The sequence below is a fragment of the Myotis brandtii genome, unplaced genomic scaffold (assembly GCF_000412655.1).
Source record: "Myotis brandtii unplaced genomic scaffold, ASM41265v1 scaffold115, whole genome shotgun sequence".
NCBI classification, from domain to species: Eukaryota; Metazoa; Chordata; class Mammalia; order Chiroptera; family Vespertilionidae; genus Myotis; species Myotis brandtii.
Window position 1 is genome coordinate 1970984 of NW_005353967.1, and position 19879 is coordinate 1990862.

At 46.7% G+C, this 19879-nt stretch overlaps 2 protein-coding genes across 7 annotated transcripts in view; one reads left to right on the forward strand and one right to left on the reverse strand.

Annotated features, from left to right (window-relative positions):
* The window catches only part of LOC102260047 (chromosome unknown open reading frame, human C5orf49), an 18638-nt gene extending 11304 nt beyond the window's left edge, over positions 1 to 7334 (forward strand). The window contains exons 2-4 of the mRNA XM_005858115.2: positions 6 to 27; positions 5010 to 5126; positions 7067 to 7334. Coding sequence (XP_005858177.1) covers positions 6 to 27; positions 5010 to 5126; positions 7067 to 7246 — 319 coding nt within the window. The 3' untranslated portion in view covers positions 7247 to 7334. The remainder of the gene's footprint in view (positions 1 to 5; positions 28 to 5009; positions 5127 to 7066) is intronic.
* Positions 7335 to 11558: 4224 nt separating this feature from the next.
* Positions 11559 to 19879, reverse strand: part of ADCY2 (adenylate cyclase 2 (brain)) — a 281136-nt gene continuing 272815 nt past the window's right edge. For all 6 annotated transcript variants that reach the window (XM_005858116.2, XM_014548519.1, XM_014548515.1 and 3 more), the window contains 3 exons: positions 18933 to 19047; positions 16876 to 17000; positions 11559 to 12368 (listed from right to left, as the gene is read on the reverse strand). In XM_005858116.2, coding sequence (XP_005858178.2) covers positions 12216 to 12368; positions 16876 to 17000; positions 18933 to 19047 — 393 coding nt within the window. In that variant the 3' untranslated portion in view covers positions 11559 to 12215. The remainder of the gene's footprint in view (positions 12369 to 16875; positions 17001 to 18932; positions 19048 to 19879) is intronic.

Genomic DNA, 19879 nt, shown 5'->3' on the forward strand with positions numbered 1-19879 from the left:
CACAGCTACTTCAACCGCCAGAGCCAGGTGCGCCGCGGGCTGCAGGACGGGACGGGAGAGAGGAGATGGGGGGACTGGAGGGAATGGGGACCTGGCCACCTGCCGGGGAGGAGGCCTGGAGGTGGGGCAGCGTTTCCCAGTAGGACTCCAGGGGCGGGTCCGCTCAGCGGGCGGGGCCCCACCAGGTACGTGCTTGTTACGGGAAGAGCCTGCGGAACGTCGGAGGCCACCTTGCAGCCAAAGGGGGAAGAGAAGCCAAAGAAAAGGAAGCAAATCAGAACTTTCAGGGATCGACTGTTTTCCTAAGTGTCTCCAGTGTCTTGCAGCTCAGGGTGCCGGGGCATCATTATTCAAAAGGCACATTGTTTGGGGACACTCAGCCTGCAGCGATGATGAGTAGCCCCAGAGGGTAAACCGACAGCTGGGAGGAAGAAGACGGCTTTCTCAGGGTGTACAAGGTGTTCCCACAAAATGTTCCTCCTTTGGCTCCTTCCCACCCACAATCCGTGGAGCACAAATGAACTGCCATTCAGATCAGACAGCCTACAGTTGAGTACTTGCCACAGGTGAAGTGTAGAAGTCACATTGTTAAGAGCTCAGCCTTACAAACAGAAGCAATAGTTTCTAGTTTAGGCAATTCTTATGGGTTGCATTGTCTCCCCAAAATTCTTGTTAGCGTCCTAAACCCCAGTACCTCAGAATGTGACCTTACTTGGAGACAGGTGCCATTCAGATCAGACAGCCTACAGTTGAGTACTTGCCACAGGTGAAGTGTAGAAGTCACATTGTTAAGAGCTCAGCCTTACAAACAGAAGCAATAGTTTCTAGTTTAGGCAATTCTTATGGGTTGCATTGTCTCCCCAAAATTCTTGTTAGCGTCCTAAACCCCAGTACCTCAGAATGTGACCTTACTTGGAGACAGGCAATCAAATTAAAGTGAGGTCATTAGGATGGGCCTCATTCAGTATGACTTGTGTCCTTATAAAAAGGGGAAATCTGGACACACAGACAGATGCATAGAGGGAAGACGACATGAACAGATGGGGAGACAAAGGCCTTCTACAAACCAAGGAGAGAGGCGTGGAACAGGTTCACCCTTACAGCCTTGGACGGAACCAAGCCTGCCAACTCCGTCATCTCAGAGTTCAGGCACCAGAACTGGGACACAATAAATTTCAGCCTGGGTACGTTGTCTTGGCAGCCTGAGCAAACTAACACACAAACTTCAGCGGGGAGGATCCCTGGTATCTCTTAGCAACTTTCTGCGTGACTTTGAGCAATGTGAAGGACAATAGGAAAGGCTGAAGAAGAGGACATGGACAGTGTATTTGTCTTTGTAACCCTGTGTACTGACTCTCGTAGGTTTGATTGTCCATCAGGTACTGAGACAGGAGGGGAGTTTAGAGCAATAATTCCCAATCTCGTTGCCACCCTGGACCTCATGAGATATATGTTTTGAAAGAATTTATACCTGTCGACATGAACAGATGGGGAGACAAAGGCCTTCTACAAACCAAGGAGAGAGGCGTGGAACAGGTTCACCCTTACAGCCTTGGACGGAACCAAGCCTGCCAACTCCGTCATCTCAGAGTTCAGGCACCAGAACTGGGACACAATAAATTTCAGCCTGGGTACGTTGTCTTGGCAGCCTGAGCAAACTAACACACAAACTTCAGCGGGGAGGATCCCTGGTATCTCTTAGCAACTTTCTGCGTGACTTTGAGCAATGTGAAGGACAATAGGAAAGGCTGAAGAAGAGGACATGGACAGTGTATTTGTCTTTGTAACCCTGTGTACTGACTCTCGTAGGTTTGATTGTCCATCAGGTACTGAGACAGGAGGGGAGTTTAGAGCAATAATTCCCAATCTCGTTGCCACCCTGGACCTCATGAGATATATGTTTTGAAAGAATTTATACCTGTAATTGCTTTCGCTTATTAAATGAATTTTACATTTTAAGTATGTAAAACCTGTATCATTGCTAATTAATTTATGATTCATGCATAGCATTAATGCACAGCATGAGAGAACCAGCCAAAGAGCAAGGAGTCTTCATGTTTTAAGTTGGTCCATATTATTTTACTGAGAGAATATAATTTTTGGCTTCTTGACATATGAAACAATTTACAATACACCATTTTATCTGGTATCTTTGAGGGAGATACCAGAGTAAGGGAGATCCATCCTTGAGGGTATTGGGAGATAAGATAAAAGACTAAGCAGATAAGGGCCAAAATATATATTTATCAGATATAAAAGCCATGTTGCAGGATAATACTAGGGACTCTGGGGAAATAGGTTTGGGGACAGCTGTGGGTCTCAGAAAAGACCCAGCGGAACTCCCACCCCCTGTGGGCCAGGCACTGCCAGGGGAAAAGGGGCTGAGTTGAGTCTGACAGGCCCAGCTTATTTTTCTGAACTTCACCAATCTGATCTGTGGCTCCACCTTTCTGGGGCAGAGTAAACCAATGGGCAGAAAGATATCAGGTAGTTTTAAGTGACTGGGGCTCTGTACTTGGAAGGAGATTAGAAGTGGGCAATAAGTGTGCCCCTCTAATGTAGGGTCAGCACTTGAAGACCTTTTGGCCAAATATGTCCTGCTGCCTGATTTAATAAAGTTTTATTAGAACAGAGCCACAGGCCCATTGGTTTAGTATGGTCTATGGCTACCACACAGAGTTGAGTAGTATCAACAGAGACCGCTTGACTTGAAAGCCTAAAACAGGGACTATCTGTCCCTTACAGAAAATGTTTGCCAACCCCTGCTCTGATGTAGTATTGCCACTGGAAGATCAGGGTGGGCCTTCCTTAGAACAACGTAATGCAAAGCAGATTTTAAGGAAAGAAATTTCAGTACAGTTTTGATAGCTGGGGCATAGGCAAATTCAAGTCCTGAGGCCTTTAGTGTCACATGAAGAAAGGGACGAAACAGAAATATTAACACCTAAATCCAATCCTCTGGGAATTATCTGAACTGGCATTTAATCAGCTGCAGGGCTCCAGAAGCGGATCCTCTGACCTGCAGATCACTTGGGCTAACCAGGGTGAACTGTATCACAGGTTTGTGGGGTACTCAGCTGCCCCTAGAGTTGTAAGTAATTCCAGGCCCCACTCAAAGCTAAGAAAAACATTGCAGAATGAGCTCTTAAGTCAATTAGCATGTGGCCCCTGAGTGATAAATTAGTAGCATGGCCAAGGTGTCCTGGGTAAAAATATTGGCTTAGTGTTACTAGCAGTGTGAATTGTCCAAGTCACAAATTCTCTATCTCACTTTGGCCATCTATGAAACAAAGATCAAACAGTACCGAGCGCCTGGAGTTCTTATGAGAAGGAATGTAATTAATGGTATATACAGCCCAGTGTGAATAGAGCTGTTATAGCTATTGTTTGTTTTTGTTAGTGATTATTAGAGTTCCTTTCTCTGAGGGTTGGTTCTGGGGGCCAGTGTCTTATCTCCCACGCTCATCCACTGTCTGAGATTAACACAGTGAGGCAGGTAATCTGTGTGTAGATGATCCTCTCAGGCATAGGGAGCCCAAAGGTAAAGCTCTATCAATGCCGCACACGTATCAAAGCCCCAGTAATGCCCTGGTCTTAAGACAAATTTGTCATCTCAAGCTGCCAACTATAATACCATCAGCCCCAGGCCTGCTCCCTAGGGGGCTCTAGCTGCATGGGCTTTCCTATAAAATGTTATTCCAGGGGCAGCAAAGCAAATTCAGTTCAATGGTGCTTTTAAATTACTTTTTTTCTGCCTTGTGCAACAATCCTGCTCCTGAAGTGGAAAAGCTAAGTCAAAGGAGAATGGCTTTTTATGAAGGGGCTGATTAAATTTCTCATTCTAAAAGCTACAACAACAACAAAAATCCCGAGTGGTTTTAGAATATGCTTTCACTCATGCTAAGATGAATTGTGGATAGCTCTGTTTTGAGTGAAGCTTTGCTTAGAAAGCCCCAATTTAGCCCTGGCCGGTGTGGCTTAGTTGGTTGAGTGTCGTCACCGAAGGCTTCAGGTTCAATTCCTGGTGAGGGCATATGCCAGGGTTGCAGGCTCAATCCCCTGTAGGGGGCATGCAGGAAGCAGCCAATAGATGGTTCTCTCTCACATTGATGTTTCTCTCCCTCTCTCTCTAGAATCAATAAAAACATACTAAAAATAAAAAAAAAGCCTAAATTTAGCTTTGGTGGGATTAGCTGGCTTTCCTTCTAGGTGTGTGGTTGGGACAGAGGCCAGGGCCTGACAATTTCTTTCCCCTCCTGGTGACTGAATGTCCCTTCCCCAATGCAGCCAAGCACTTTGTAAACATAACAATGCGTGTTGACTGTCCAGAGGTGCAGAGGGGGGTGTGGAGGGCCTGTGCCCATGTCCAGTACACAGGAGGTGTGCAGTAAGAGTTCTCCAGCCGTGTGCGCCCCCCCGCCGCACCCCCCCCTCCCGTGTGGAGCCTCTTCCCTCTTAGGCACCAAGCACATCTGCCACCCGCACTCAGCCACTCCTAGGGGCTGTGGAGGACAGGCAAGCTCCCGTTCTGTTGCTGTTTTACCAGTTAAAATCTAGGCAAGTTTACCTCTGGTGTCCTGCAGACTCTTGCACCCACATGGCTTCCAATCAAAATGTGTGCTAGCAAATGAAGTCATGACTACCCCCCACATATACGTCCTTCCTCTTCCTGCTTCCCCGCTTTACACCTAGTAGTATCTATTCTATTATATATTTTACTTAGTTATTTTATCTCCCTCCCTGCCCCACAACTAAAATAGGAGCTTACAAGGGCAGGGGTTATTTCTATCCTCAGCACACCAAACAGTACCTGTATCATAGTTGGTGCTTTATAAATACCGGCTGCATGAAAGAATGAGGAATGAATAAATGAAATGCAAAACGTTTAAGCAAAGAGACAAGTCACCGATTTACATGATCACCCCCTTAGACTAAATAGAAGAGGCCGTGCAGCTTCAGTGGCTCAGCCTGGGAATAAACCCTCAGCGTTTTTCTCTTTTTACTCCCAGACAGGAATCATTTCCCTCTATGACTGTATTTTTAAGAGGGACCTAGGATATAATCAGAAATTGCACCGAGATGACAGAGAACATGCGAAGAGCCTGGGACTTCATGTTAACGAGGAGGTAAGACTAAGGATATTAACAGGCTCTGACAGATGGACTGCACATGCACAATTGTTTATTATTGTGTCTAGTGTGTGTCTAACTCTCCTTTGTGCTGCTCTCCTCTAGTTTACGAAGAGTATGCTGCTGCTAGCTCACTCTAATCCAGCGGTTCTCAACCTGTGGGTCGCGACCCCTTTGGGGGCCAAACAACCCTTTCACAGGTGTTGCCTAAGACCATCCTGCATATCAGATATTTACATTATGATTCATAACAGTAGCAACATTACAGTTATGAAGTAGCAACGAAAATAATTTTATGGTTGGGTCACAACATGAGGAACTGTGTTTAAAGGGCCAGAAGGTTGAGAACTACTGCTAGTCTGTTGTGTTGCTGTGCACTAATTTTGATGGCTGCTGTTTTGTTCTACAGAATTTAACAATTTTAATGGAAGCAAAATAAGAAGTTCTTTTCAACAGATAAAGTAGGGTTTTGCTTAACCTTGGAGTCCAGGCTGTCACAGTTCTTCTAGGGACACTGGGCTTTCAGGGATGAAAGCACACAGGCAAGGATGTATCTATCTCCCAAGTTGATTACCAGGCCACTGCACGTAGCACAGCTCCTTCGTTATCTCTCCACGATTTTCAGGAAGGGAGGCTCTGCCTGCAGTCAGCTGCACAGGTGGGTGACCAACAGAGGACACAACACCCACAGGGTGAGGAGGTCAGGATTGCAACAGTACAAGGGCGAGGAGGTGGCGTACTCCTTAGCATGGCTGGGCCCATCTGCCTGCTGGGCTGGACCCTCCCCCTGCCCTTCCGCACTTGGACATTGTGCCCACACATTCTGACCTGAAGACAGTATGATCATGAAAAGTTGGGTGCTGGTTACTATCATAATCTTTTATCCGATACACAAAAATCAGGACATAAAAGCTTTCAGTGGGATTTCTTTCTAGATCATTGGATATTTGCCTGTCGCTGTTATTGTTTAAGCATGTTGTCATGTCACTTTCAATGAAACATATTATTTTAATGTGAAATTAAGTGAGGGAGGCAATATGAGGTATTACTGTGTAGATCACGGACGTCAACGCGTTTCCTCCTGTTTTTGTTTGTTACTTCATTATTCCAAGTTGGTAGCGAAGTCAGTGCTTTCCTCCCATGAGAACATGCCTAGTGTTTCTTATATCCACTCATAGATTTTGAGCACCTCCCGTGCACTCCTGAGCACACAGGGAGTAAGGCAGCAGTGTCTGCCTCCTGGACCTGACATTCCTATGAGGATACAGAAAAATAAAAGCCAAACAAATAATGAACTGAATCCAGGTAGTAGTAAGTGGCTTGCAGAGACATAAAGCCTTTTAAGAGGATGAGGAAAGTGAAAGTGTTATGTGGGGGCTTGGGAGGTGAGAAGGGCTGCGGAGATAAGAAGCGGGCTGTGGAGATGAGGGGTACTAGGAAGGTGAGGAGTCACTAGGGGGATGTGCACCCTGGGAAAAAAAAAGTTGGGAAAAGATAGAAAAGGGCAGGCAGGAGCAGGGCAGGTAAGAGGGTGGGGAGGTAGGAAGAAAGTGAATCTGAAGTCACAGGTACCGGGCACCCAGTGCAAAAGCTCTGCCTTCCCTCTGAAGGGCCCGAGGACACCTGAGGGCTGTGAGCAGAGGGCAGGGCTGACATAGTAAAGAGGTGCCCTGGCGCCAGTGTGGAGTCACCTCCAAGAAGCCCAGGCGGAGATAGGATGCAGGTGTGCAGGTGACGCAGGCAGAATCAGCTTCCAGATCCCAGGCCGAGGGCCCCTAATGCCAGTGTGGCGTCACCTCCAAGAAGCCCAGGCAGATAGGATGCAGGTGTGCAGGTAACGCAGGCAGAATCAGCTTCCAGATCCCAGGCCGAGGGGAGGCTAAGCCCTGCTGAGGAAGCGGGCATGTGCTGACCTGCATGTCTGATGCCCTGGACAGGAGCAGGAGAGGCCCGTCGGGGTGCTGATGTCATCTGTCTACGGCAAGCGCATCCACCAGCCAGTGGAGCCTCTGAACCTGGAGCACGGCCGTGCCAACCATTTGAAGGCCGACTTCTACAGGAAGAATGAGATCCCCAGCTTCAAGGATCCTGGCTTTGGGTACATTTCTCCAGTGTGACAGTTCTCCTGTGAAATTATTTCAGATGAAATGACGCTGGGGACTGACCCACTGGGAGCACCTGAATAAAATGAAAACTTGGCTCTTACTTGATAGTGGTTGGGTTGAGTTTTGTTCGCGGTGTTCACAAGTCTTCCTGGGGGAGGCGCTCACAGGAGCAATGTGCAGTTACTTTCTTAACACCCATGGAAACTACTACTGCCTGATTCTTCCATTTTCCCTTTCTCCACCAGGAGGGATCATGAAACGGCCTTGAGTCTGGAGTTGAGTCTTTAACAGACTTGGGTACAATTCTGGCTTCGCATTTTCTAGCTGCATGGTGTAGGGCCATGGTCAGGAAACTGCGGCTCTTGAACCACATGCGGCTCTTTGGCCCCTTGAGTATGGCTCTTCCTAAGCCTTAGGAGTACCCTAATTAAGTTAATAACAATGTACCTACCTATATAGTTTAAGTTTAAAAAATTTGGCTCTCAAAAGAAATTTCAATCGTTGTACTGTTGATACTTGGTTCTGTTGACTAATGAGTTTGCCGACCATTGGTGCAGGGTAAATGATTTCACCCGTTTGAGCCCACATCAGCTCAGCGTCAAAGCAGGGGCTCCCGAGCTTGAGGAGTGGGTGTGGGAGTCCAGGAGCCACTGCAGTGTGGTCGGAACACAAGCACCGCAGGGGCCAGGATTGTTCCTTTGAACAGCCTTCGTTTTAGAAGCAGCTACATTAGAAATGTGTGCTTTGCAGATAACTTGGAACTTTTTCAAGTATTAAGATAGTGCTGTATTTTTAATGAATGGATCCCTTGGAGGAAATCATCCCTCATCTATCATGATTAAATTTCCCACAGTTGAGCATTTAATGGGAAGGTGATCTAATGTGTTTCAATGTTGATTCCTCTGTTGCTGGCTTTATTATTTTGATTCTCTAAGGACACATGACACTAAGTTGCTGGTAATTTCAAGGCTGAGTGACTCCTAAATACTTCTTTATTTGTTGAAAATGTTTTTTTCTCTCTCTCACTATAGGCACCTTTTTATTTTTCATTTTTCCCCCCAAACAAATAGCAGTAGTTTATTTGGAATGCCCTTGGGTGCATTAAACCAGCCTATCTAATAAAGATGGAATATGCAAATTGACCATCACTTCACAACAAAGATAGTGGTGCCCACAGCCAATCAGGAAGGAATATGCAAATTGACATGACAAAGATGGCGGCGGCAGGGCCGGGATGCTTGCACAGGTGTGGAGCGGCCGGGTGGGGCAGGACACTTGCTATGAGGGGCGCGGGGGGTGGAGGAGCTACAGGAGGGTGGCAGGGCCGGAGCGAAGGTAGGAGGTGGCGGCCAGAACCAAGGCCCCGGTCCTGGGTGCCAGAGGGAAGCCGGTGCCACAGCCAGGGGAAGGAGGCCTGTTCTTGGACAAATCTTCGTGCATCAGGCCTCTAGTATTTATAATAACATAATAGAAAATACATAAAGTTAGGGTTATGGAAATTTGTAAAATTACTCTTTCTTCAGTTTTGATTACCAAGAAAGACAAGGCTTCTCTATGAAATGCCTTCATCTGAAAGTAACTGCCATAAATTAGTGGCAAGCTAAATCATTTTCAGTTAATTTAAGTCAGATTCTACTCCCTTGACTTCTACTACTTTTAAAAAGCAGGGCTTGAATCAGACCAGGTTTCAAAGATCTCACTTTTGTTAGACATAAATGCCTGTCTCTTGGCATGTCAAGTTTTGCAACTTAAAACCGACCCATAAATGCCCATTAGTCATCTTTTCAAAGAGAAACATAGAGGGTTACATTTCCACCCTTAGTCAATGTTATTTCAAAGCAGGGTAGTTGTTGTCTTTAGTAAAAAGAACAAGGATGATTCACAACAATGAAGACATTTCTAAGCAGATGGGTTAAAAGCACTGAAGATTTAAGGGCACTCAACTGAGGGTTTTTTAAGAGAGAGGGCTTCCGACTGGATGAGAGGTTGAGGAGGCTTTGAGGAGAGTCTTACCTACTACTGATGATGCAAGGCCAATGGGCTGCTGGGCGTGAACTGCAGGTCTTGTTTGCATGATTTGCTCATAGGAAGGTTTGTAGTTGCCAGAGATGAAGGGGCTTTGACCAGAAGCTACACTATCAGTTTTCTGGGAACTGGCACTTTCCCATTCTAGTCTAGTCTTAGTCACAGATCACCTGGAAAACTTCAAATTATCCTATGGACCTCTCTGTACCTGTTTGTAAAGTGCAGGGGGTATCAGGCTGGATTAGGATCAGAATCACCCAGAGAATTTGGTATCTGAAACACGGGCAGCATGCGGGGCCCTGCTGCCAGGATTTCTGACCTGGCAGATCTGGGCCTGGCCTGAGAATCTGCATTTCTGACAAGTTCCCAGGTGATTCTGATGCTGCTGATTGGGGACCACACTTTGAGAGACCCATGTATGCACAGACCTTTGCAAGGCAAACTCTGATAATGACTTTGATTATTTTAGTCTATTGTTTGTTAAGAAGACCTGGTGATACAACTTTAGGTAAAAGCATTCTCCTTTGAGTTCTTTTCACCAAACTCAGCACCTGGGGGGAGCACGTTTAAGAGTGCTTGGTGAATCATCAGCTGTGGGTGTCTGCTAAGGGCAGGTGACATAAAGTGCCCTGGGATGGGCGCCATGGGCTCTATGGGAGGAAGGACCCACAGGTGCAGCTGCGGGTCATTGTCACAGGTGCTTCACAAGGCCAGATGGAAGTCACTGAAACCCAGGGCATCCTAATCCAGATTTTGGTTAGAGTGACAAGAGATGCCCTTATACTCTTTTTCTTCTTTTTGGATGTATCAAGGCCAAGGCTGAGTTCCAATTACAGAATAAAAAAATTCCTGATAGAGGCAGACAATTGATAAGCTGAGCTGAAGCCCCACCTCCTCTGGTGATGAGTGCCAGTAGTTAGTTTCCATGAGCACATTGACTGAGTGTGAGTCCAGGTCCCCATAGGGCCGCCGTGTCTATGTTGCGAATGTGCTGGCAGGAGCAAGCCCCAAACCTGCTAGGAGGACTCAGTCATTAGTTCATTTAACAAGACCTGATCCCATGAACTATTGTGGGGAGCCACCGCATGCCAACACCGTCATGAGCATGCACCAAGGAACGCGGGAGGCCGAAGGACCTTGAGCGTTAGCAGGGCTTATGCGAGGCACCGATTGTTCGTGTTGAGATAGCGGTGGCTTGAAGCAATTTCCTGACCTGTTAGCCTCCAAGTAAATGTTTAATGGACTTTACTGATCTTTACTGACCTTTGAGACTGTCTGCTACCTGTTTGCTGTGCTTTACTGAGGGCAAGATGTGTATCTAAAACTGAATAAAAAGCAGACAAGGCCAGGACTCAGTGAGCCTCTTCAGGAAAGAGGTTCCACCTGGCCCCCCAATGCCTTCTAAATTCATATTTCTTGTATAGCATTTTCATTTGTGCGTCGGCCCCTCCTTCAGATCCTGAACCTCGACATGCAGTTTGCAGCAAACTACCCACCAGGAAAACACTCCTCAGAGAAAGTGAGAGATGGTTCAAAGTCAAACAGTTGGTGACAGGTAAGAGTCGGCAGTCAGGCCAGAAGCTCAGGCTCTAAGTCCCAGCTCCCAGGAAGGGGCTGCTCCCTAATAGGTCGCGGGGTCTTCTACCTCTTACAGGGTTGCCTAAACAGGCACGTGTAGGTTTGCTTTCAAATGTCAGACTACACACGATTGCACTATTTTTCACCCTTTGGCAGAGTATGACTTCTTTATGTGAAGAAAACCCCCAAAACTTTAGAGTTGAATTGACTGCCACCACATTTGCCAGGTCTTCCATCTTCAAGGCTCTGTGCCTTCTTACGCCACCTAAGACATCATAGGTGGCTTGGCAGTTTCTTGTGTTTGTTCAAGCCATTGGGGTTGCTAACCTACACAGTCAGTTGCAAGTTACTCGTATGCATCCTGTGTCTGGTAGATGACTAAAGGTAGAGTAGACCAGAGTGTGAGGACAGAGGGGTGCTGTTGTCAGTAGAGAATCTTCTTACTATTAAAATATTTTCCATGCAAATGCTCTCTAGAGAGGCCAAAATCAAAAGCAGACCCCAGGACACATGCAGCATGCTTCCTTTCTTCCCAGGGAGCTGCCTAATCAATTATCTGCATTATAGACTTTGTCCTGATCTGAAGGACTCAATCCCTGGCTTCCGGAGAACCTTTTCCAAAACAGGGAGATAAATGGGAAACAAACCTCTATTCTGGAGCAAACCAGAGAAAGAAGGAGGAGGGAGGGGGAGGAGAGGGGGGAGAGAAGGCACCACAAACCAAAGTACATAAAATTTAATGAATTAACCTTACAAAAGACAATGGCATCAAAACATCAGACACGTTTGGTACAAAACTGGTCCTAGGTGGTGAGAACTAATTCTGGTGATGGATGACTACGTGCTGCTGGCACGACACAACAGAGCAAGGGGACAGAGCCAGGGATCCCAACGGGGCCCGTGGACATACTCTGGCAATGAGACACGTGGGTGAACACAGTCAAATTCCATGTGGGATGACAGACTCAACTTAGTCACGAATACTGTGTGTTGTAATATCAGACTAGTGGATGCGGTTGGCGAGCTACCATATTTTCCAGAAAAGAACATGCACCAGAAGATAATATACACCCCCTAGTTTTATTGCCTTAAGAATTTTTGCTTGTTTCACCTCCATCATCCATGTTAGTTCTTTGAATGCATTTCTCTTCTCCATCACACACTCTTTTTCCTCTTCCTTCGGAGTAAGCACAGTGCGAGTGGCAGAACGATCTTGGCACCCCAAACGGTGTGCCCCCCGGGTCACAGGAACGAGTCTGCAGAGGCTCCAGAGGACAGAACAGAGCACGCCATCAAAAACGAGGGACAAATGTTGCAGTCAGAAAGTGCATCGTACCTTCCTAAAAACATATTCTTCTTGCCAAAACGAAGATGCTCTTCAGGAAGCCAGGTTGCTCTGGGAAAGGGACCTTGACATTTCCGTGTTCACAAAGTACGTCTTCAGGTCCCCCTTCCCCTTCACGTTGATGATGCCTCGACACGTGCACGTGTACCCCAGGGTCTGCAGGATGAGGCTCGTCTCCTCCGTGACCTACAAGCACATTGACAAATGAAAAAGTGTTTAGCCAGGATATTAACACAACCCTTTTGAGAGGCCATTTGCCTTCAAGGATAAAGAGCCGAGACATGTTTGTGTTCTTTGCTCCATTAATTCTACTCCTGAGCAATGAGTACAAGAGAGACAAATCCATGAGAAAAAAATTAAGGACAAGGTTTAATTCAGTGGTGTGATAGTGAAAAACTGGAAACACCAGTAATCTTCAGGGTTAAGTAAACCATGATGCAACCATGATCAATATCATGGAGAAGAGGATGGGATAATGTCGAACCATGTCACCCTCTCAAAAATGTTAAGCCTGGTACCTGCTATAATTTCCACCAGGTGAGGATTAACTATGCACATATAAGACACCTGAAAAAAAAAAGCAAATCAAAACAGGCTGGACTGGAGGGATTTTTGATGATGTTTTCAAGTTGTCATGAATGTCATTTCAGGAAAAAATAAATGTTAAAAGTAGATTTTAATAAAAATGGAAGAAAACACCCTGAGAAGATGAATAGTCAACTCCTGCAAATGGCCATGAGTGTCTGCTTTAATGCACCTGAATAAAATGACCTGAAAATACAGACACTAGGAATGTTCAGTGGCCTTAGCATGGGCACGACACTGAGTCAGGTGTGGAGGGTTTCCTCAGTCCACTGATTGACATGAAAAGCTAAATGGAGTGAGCCCCTCCCTTGCAGCCTGTCAATGTGACCTGTCATATTCAGGTCCTGCTGGGTCAGAGGACAGAGGCATCTGCTGGGTAGGACAGCTTCTCTGTCAAAGGGGAGATGCCCTGTCCTGCATTGAGCTGTACACGGTTTCAGCTAGGGCCTGCCTGTGCTCCCTTGGGGGGCCCATGTCTGGGGAAGGAGACCCAGGCCTGCCTGGGTTTGGCTGCTTGAGTGTCCTAAGAGCCTCCTGCAAGAGACATTTTCTCAAGCAGAGAATTGGTGACATGCATAGGCTTGACCAAGAACGAGATTTCAGCTTCTGAGGTGAGGGAAGACCCCCTGTGGGGTACATGGTTCCCTAACCAGGCCCCCCGCCCCCCCTCCCCGCCCCGCCAAGGGACCTGGGCTTTGAGCAGAGAGGGAGGGAGCTGTTTGCTCAGGAAGCCCGGGTAACACTGCTGCATCTTTGGAACCATGTAGAAAAGCAGAGGAGGAGGGGTTTCCTCCCACTGTATCAGAGGAAATGGACATGACACCTGTGTCCCCGCCACCTCGCATGTGGGTGACACACCCGTGTGAAGGGTAGGCTTGTGGACAACACCGCAATGCTATCACACCATGGTGTCCGTGGCATGGGCACTGTCGGGGATGGTGCAGTGGTGGGGACAGTGGTGGCAGCAATGAGCCAGCCTCCTTGGGCTTGGTGGCTGGAGAGGCCTCAGGAGCAGGCACTGTCTTGGGGCAGAGGCAGAAGGACATCTAAACCACAGGAGACTCAGGACAGCATCAGGCCTCCCAGAAGTAAGGCTGAAGTGTTCTCTGTAAAGATCCCAAGGGCACGCTGTTCAAAAGAGCCAGCAGCGCTGTCCTGTCTTCCTGCAACGAGACCCCGTGGCAGTTTCTAGCTCAGGGGCCAACATGTGGGTCCTCGCCACCCCACAGAGAGCAGGAAGGAAAAGGGGAAGCAGGCGCTCATGCCTAGCAGGGCCCAAGTCCTCGGGGAGGACAGGTGTAGGTTGGGGATGAAGCCAGCGGCACAGAAGAGACTTTGGATTCTGGATAAGAACCAAAAGAGCAAGTACACAGTCAAGAAACTCAGATGACAAATATGTTCTCATGCTCAGGGTTCTCAGGGGCCATTAGGATGAGAGAATCCCATAGGATTTGTCTTCTGACCTTCCACAGAGAACACACCCATGTTCTGGAGCCCTGGAGCTTAATTTTGGAGTTGACATATTTCTTGGTGCTGGGTAGCACCACCAGCATTCTCAAGCTATCCCATTGGTATTTGTAGCACCAGGCATACAGTTATACGGACTCGGGGAGGAGGGAGCCGTCCACCTGATTGACACCAGCTCTGATTCCTCCATGCCTGGGAGGCCTGGCTGGGTGCCAGCGGGCTCTCTATGCTGTTTGTGCTCCCAGTCTAGACAGCATGTGGGAGTTCATGCCCTTTAATAAAAACAACCTGTTTCTGAGGCCCAAGAGAAGCATTTAATAGTCTCTGCATCCATTTTTATGTTTCCTGGCATCTCTCTACATTTTTTTCCTTTGCACTTAAGTGGAAATAAGAGGCTACTGGAGCTACAGCGAGCCACACCCTCAGCAGAAGGACATCTACCCAGATGCAAACGTGCCACCTGCTGGGGAAATGAACACACAAGGGCCTGCGGAGGTCTCTCACTCTCCACAGCCAGAGCCTGTCTTCCTCCCTCCCTGGGGCTCCGAGGAGACCTTCCAGGTGGCCGCTCTGCACTAAATCACATGCAGTTTTATGATGCCTGATATCCTCTCAGAGTAACACATGGGCACAAACTCATTTAAACATTGACCTGCAGGGGATTTACGACCTCCAGGAGGGAGCAGTCTCTCTGACCAGCTTCTCTTAAATGGCTTTTGATACTTATCCCAAGTGCTTGAAGGCCACTTGGAGAGTTGTGAAGGTTATTAAATCTACCATCCACCTTCGGAAGGTTCCAGGTGGGGACACAGGTCAGCCTACAGGTGGGAGAGTGTATCCTGGGTAGGAGCTTGCCTCTTTCCTCAAAGGAGGATCCTCGGTGGTCCAGGATGCTGGCGCCTCCCTGGGCACTGGGAGTGGTTACTGATGAACATGCTGAAAGCCTTATACTCTGTGGTGCCATCCGGGCACTATTAGATTAGGCTGCCAAGGTGGCAGGCCATTCCTGTCAAGGGTGAGCCGCTGGGCTGTCTGCATAGTCATTGAGCACCACTCCTACCCGCTGTCAGATGAGCCCCATTTGGCCAATTTGTCTGGGAAGTCCGAATACCTCCTCTCCTCCCCATCACTTTCTTCTCTCTCCCTTCTCTTTGTTGGATGTTTCTTACTTTTCAACACCTGTTGACTAAGAAGGTAGACACTTAAAAGTAATGTTTGTGCCATTTCATATAAAAATTAAAGATACATCTTAGAAAAGGCCACAGCAGTAAAATTGTCTTGGGTGAATGAGGAGGAGTAGCATGGCAGGCACGTGAGAGGGCAGAGCCCACAAGCCCATTCTTGGTGATCCTGGAGCTGGTGGACTTCCACCCAGATCTATCAAGTTTCTACATCTCTATCACGATTTTAAGAAGCAAGGTTATTTGTGGCCAACTTGAGGTACACAGAACAGGGACTCATGGATTTCTCTGAAGAGGACCAAAAACCAATAAAGCCTCTCATTTGTGTCCAGTGGTTTTCACACAGATTTGTCATCCGGCAGGGATTTATTTAGCCAAATACAACAGAGTTGGGGTGAAATGTGGAACCACTGCTATTTGAGGGCTAGGGAAATAGAAAGTTCAGCACACACACTCACACACGCATCCTTCTCATTGGGAGAACATAGTCCCCTGATTATTCTAGGTCAGCGATTTTTCAACCTTTTTCATCTCATGACACACATAAACTAATTCCTAAAATTCTGCGGCACAACAAAAAATACATTTTTTTTGCCAATTTGACAAAAAATAGGTATCATTTTGATTCATGCACACAAGATGGCTACTGTTGTGTTGGTTGTTGTCACTTTTAAATTTGAAAATCTAAGGGAAAAGAGGTCAGTGCCCCTGACTAAATAGTCAGGTATTGCATGTTTTAAAAACTCTTGCAGCACCCCAGTGTGCCTGCCACAGCACATCAGTTGAAAATCACTGTTCTAGGTGTCTGGTCTGGTTCCCAAACAGGTGCACACACTCACCACTGCTTTTCAATGGCTAGGTCTTCCCTTTCTCTCCCTTGAGTGGATTCCAGAGCTTTCTAGTCATTTCCAGATCTCCAAATCCCATTCTAATCCAATTTACCACCATCATATCATATCACCTGTGATTCCATCTCTCTACCCTGGAGACCCCTCCCTTTCCCCCCTCCATCAGCACCCAGGGAAAGAAAGGCTGATTAGGTCTCGTTTTGGTTACACACAGCCCTTCTCCCTTGCAAAACGCTTTCAAGATGTTGGTGGAGAGAAGGAAGAGGAAAGAAGGGCTCTAGTCCTGCACGTCCCACTAGGGCTGTCCTACCGCGTGCTGGTTGTTGTGATCACTACGTTCACAACAGCCATGATCTTTATATCATCACAACTTTTTATGGTTATTAACAGTGAATGCAGAAACAAATGAACATTTCCCCAATAAAACGATTTAAGTAAATTTCAAGCTTTTTCCAAGATTCTCAAGGTTTTTCAAGTTTTTTTGGGGTCAGGTTTGAAGTAAATTTCAAGGTTCTTTCCTTTGTTTTAACATAGTAGTATAATTATTCTTATATTATCCATGGTTCCCCAGAGGACGGACATGACCCATGATGACTGTGCAGGCTGAGCTACCTGTATTTTGTCCAGGACTCCAGTGCTGTCCATCCTACTGGCCACGTTTACGGTGTTGCCCCAGATATCATACTGTGGCTTCTGAGCTCCAATTACACCAGCTATTACAGGTCCATGGTTCATACCTGTGATGCATCAGAACTGGGTTAAGATTCACATTATCACAACTGTCTTAAACACAAAAGTTTTACAGGACCATCTTGAATCATCATTATTAAATGAACATTACCCCATATAACTCTAAAGCTGGGGGGGTGGGGGGAGAGCCTGGGTGAATTATTGCTGGCAATGGGTGATCTCTACTTAACTGCAAGCGTATGCTCAATTTGTGATCCCCATTAAATGACTGAAGCTTAACATTCAGAAAAGGGCATTATGAGTGAGTTTGGCTATTATTTGTTTCATCACTTTTTTGGGGGCGTGGGTGGGTAATATTACCCTTCTGATTTCCTACTGTGACCTGCCACTGGATGGCACCATGCACAGAGGTAGAGCAGGAAAGCTGGCCCAGGAGAGGCCGAGGGTTTGGGCAAAGGCAGACCCAAAGTCCAAGAGAAACACTGAGCTTAGGTTACCCTAGAAACCCAAAAGAGCTGGCATGTGGGGTGAATGTTTCATTAGTTAATCAATAATCAGTGTGAAGTAGGCACTCAATAAATACCTACTGAAGGAGGTCCATTCTGTTGCTCACAGTAATTTGGAAAACATTGCTAAGGTCCAGACCAAGTCCACTGTGCTTTGATGTAGCACAGGGGACCAGCAAACAATTGTCCCTGTTCCCCCTCTCAGTGAAGGGCAGTGTGATTTTGGTCCATAAATGTCTGACAATAGAGGGGTCGTTCTGCAAGGTGATAGATTTTCTTTTAAAGGCAGGTAGTGTGAAAGTTTGAGGAGCCCATTTTCCAAGTTGCCAAACAATAAAGAATCTCCAGGGTGCAAGAGACACCTGGAGTCTGATATGGTCAGCAGTGTGATGGGCAGCCCTTCTTACCTCTGTATATAGCAGAGCCTGGGTAAAGTCTACTGTGCATAGAGGTGAGAAAGTATAAAGAGAAGTGTGTCCAGATGTTAACAATTAATAGGACACACAAAAAAGTGAAATATTTCTGGGTTGAAAAGAATATATGCAGAGCAGAGGAAAAAATAGCTCTAAATATCAGAATTTTTTAAATAGTTGAAATCTGTGCAAAGGAAGTGAAAAGCCATTCAGATGGAATGTGTTAAAAGATCTACTCTTATGTGGACTTGCTTTCAGAAGGAATAAAATATGTTGCCAAGAGAAACATACAATAGTCAAAGAAGTTCTTACAAACCCTGAATGGCTGGAAGTAACGGCAATCTCACAAAGCAGCTGTGCTAACCTCAGGGCTGAACACATTTTTTTTTTTTAAATAAACATTTGTAAAAGGCAAATAATCATGAGACATGCTAAAGAATCAACTTAAAGTAAGGAAAGAACTTATTAGAATTTTTTATTTTATTTGAAAGAAAGTTGGACTTTTCTCTTAAATTTGAACATCCAACCTGAAAAGCTATAGCTACTTCAGAATCTAGGACACGTTTGGCGTTCTTGTAGGTCATAGCTCCAGGGGTGTGTGGCTATTTTAACAATTCTAAGATGCACTTAAAAACAATTTAGAAAATTAAAATAAAAAGATGTTTTTACAACTCTGAGGTCTAGAGGCATTTTCTAGCTTATGACGGGTCCTAGTTTTATAGGCAGAGGCCTACGAAATAATGAAGTGGCTTAGTCGGTGGCTTACATGAGCACAGCCTTAGCCTCCCTGAGGAGCTCATGTAATCCACCTCATGGTCCAGTTGTTAAACCTGGGTCCAACCTAAGGCAGTATATTTTTTTGTTGTTCTAATAATTTATGCCAAAATGCCTCAGGGGCTCTCAGCTTCCCTGAGCCCTCCCAGCTGCAATTCAGTCCTGCTGCTCTAAAAGCACATTTGTCACGGTCCTACTTCAACACAGGGAATATCCACATTTCCCGGGAACTCATCCTTATGCCACACCTCCGCCACAGCTGAAACCCAGTCTTTGCTCAACGTACCCACTCGCAGCTTGAAGTCATTGAAGGAGTGCTTGTTGATGGCGTCCAGCTTGGCCACCAGCGCGAAGGCGAACTCCACCATGGTGCCGATGTGCATGTACTGCCTGTCGGGCTCCTGAGGGAAAGGAGACACGTGCAGGCGGGTTAGGGCTTCACAAGCTAGGGAGTATTCCCTCCAGTCACACACCGAGGCTCCACTTAGAAAGGGACACATACAAATTATGGCCCCGCAATGCACTGCAGACACTGGTGAGAATTACATCTCATCTTTAGGAAGCATTGTGTGCGAATTCAGTTTTGTGGCCACAAGGAAATGTGAAACACTCTAAGACACAGTGGAGGGCCCACATTGTTTTAATTTTGGGGAGGGGCTGGCTCCTGGTTCTCCATTTGATCCTCACACCTAGTCATCCCCCTTCTCTGCTGGGCTCTGGCACGGGGATGCTGCCCTGTAGGAACTGCCCCTTCCTTGTCCCCTAGTTTTCTGTTGGACTGACCCATGGGAGGGCCAGGGGGAGAACAGAGGGTGGGCACACCCTCCACACCTGCTACAGTTCTCCCTGAGTCTGCAAACACGACTCCCTTCTCTGTCCTTTTGGGGGAGTGGGTGTTATGGGCTGAAATGTGTCCCCCACGAAACTTATGTGTAGAAGTCATGAGCCCCTAGTACCTCAGAATGTGTCTGTATTTATAGACAGGGCCTTCAGAGGAAATTATGCTCAAATTAGGTGATTAGTATGCCTCCCAGTATGACAGATATCCTTATAAAAAGAGGAAAGTAGGACACAACCAAACACAGAGAAAAGGCCGTGTGAAGACATAGGGAGAAGACAGCCATCTACAAATCAAGGAGAGAGGCCTCAGGAGAAACCAGTCCTGTTGACACCTTGATCTTGGACTTCTGGCCTCCAGACTGTGAGAAAGTAGATTTCTGTTGTTGGAGTCCT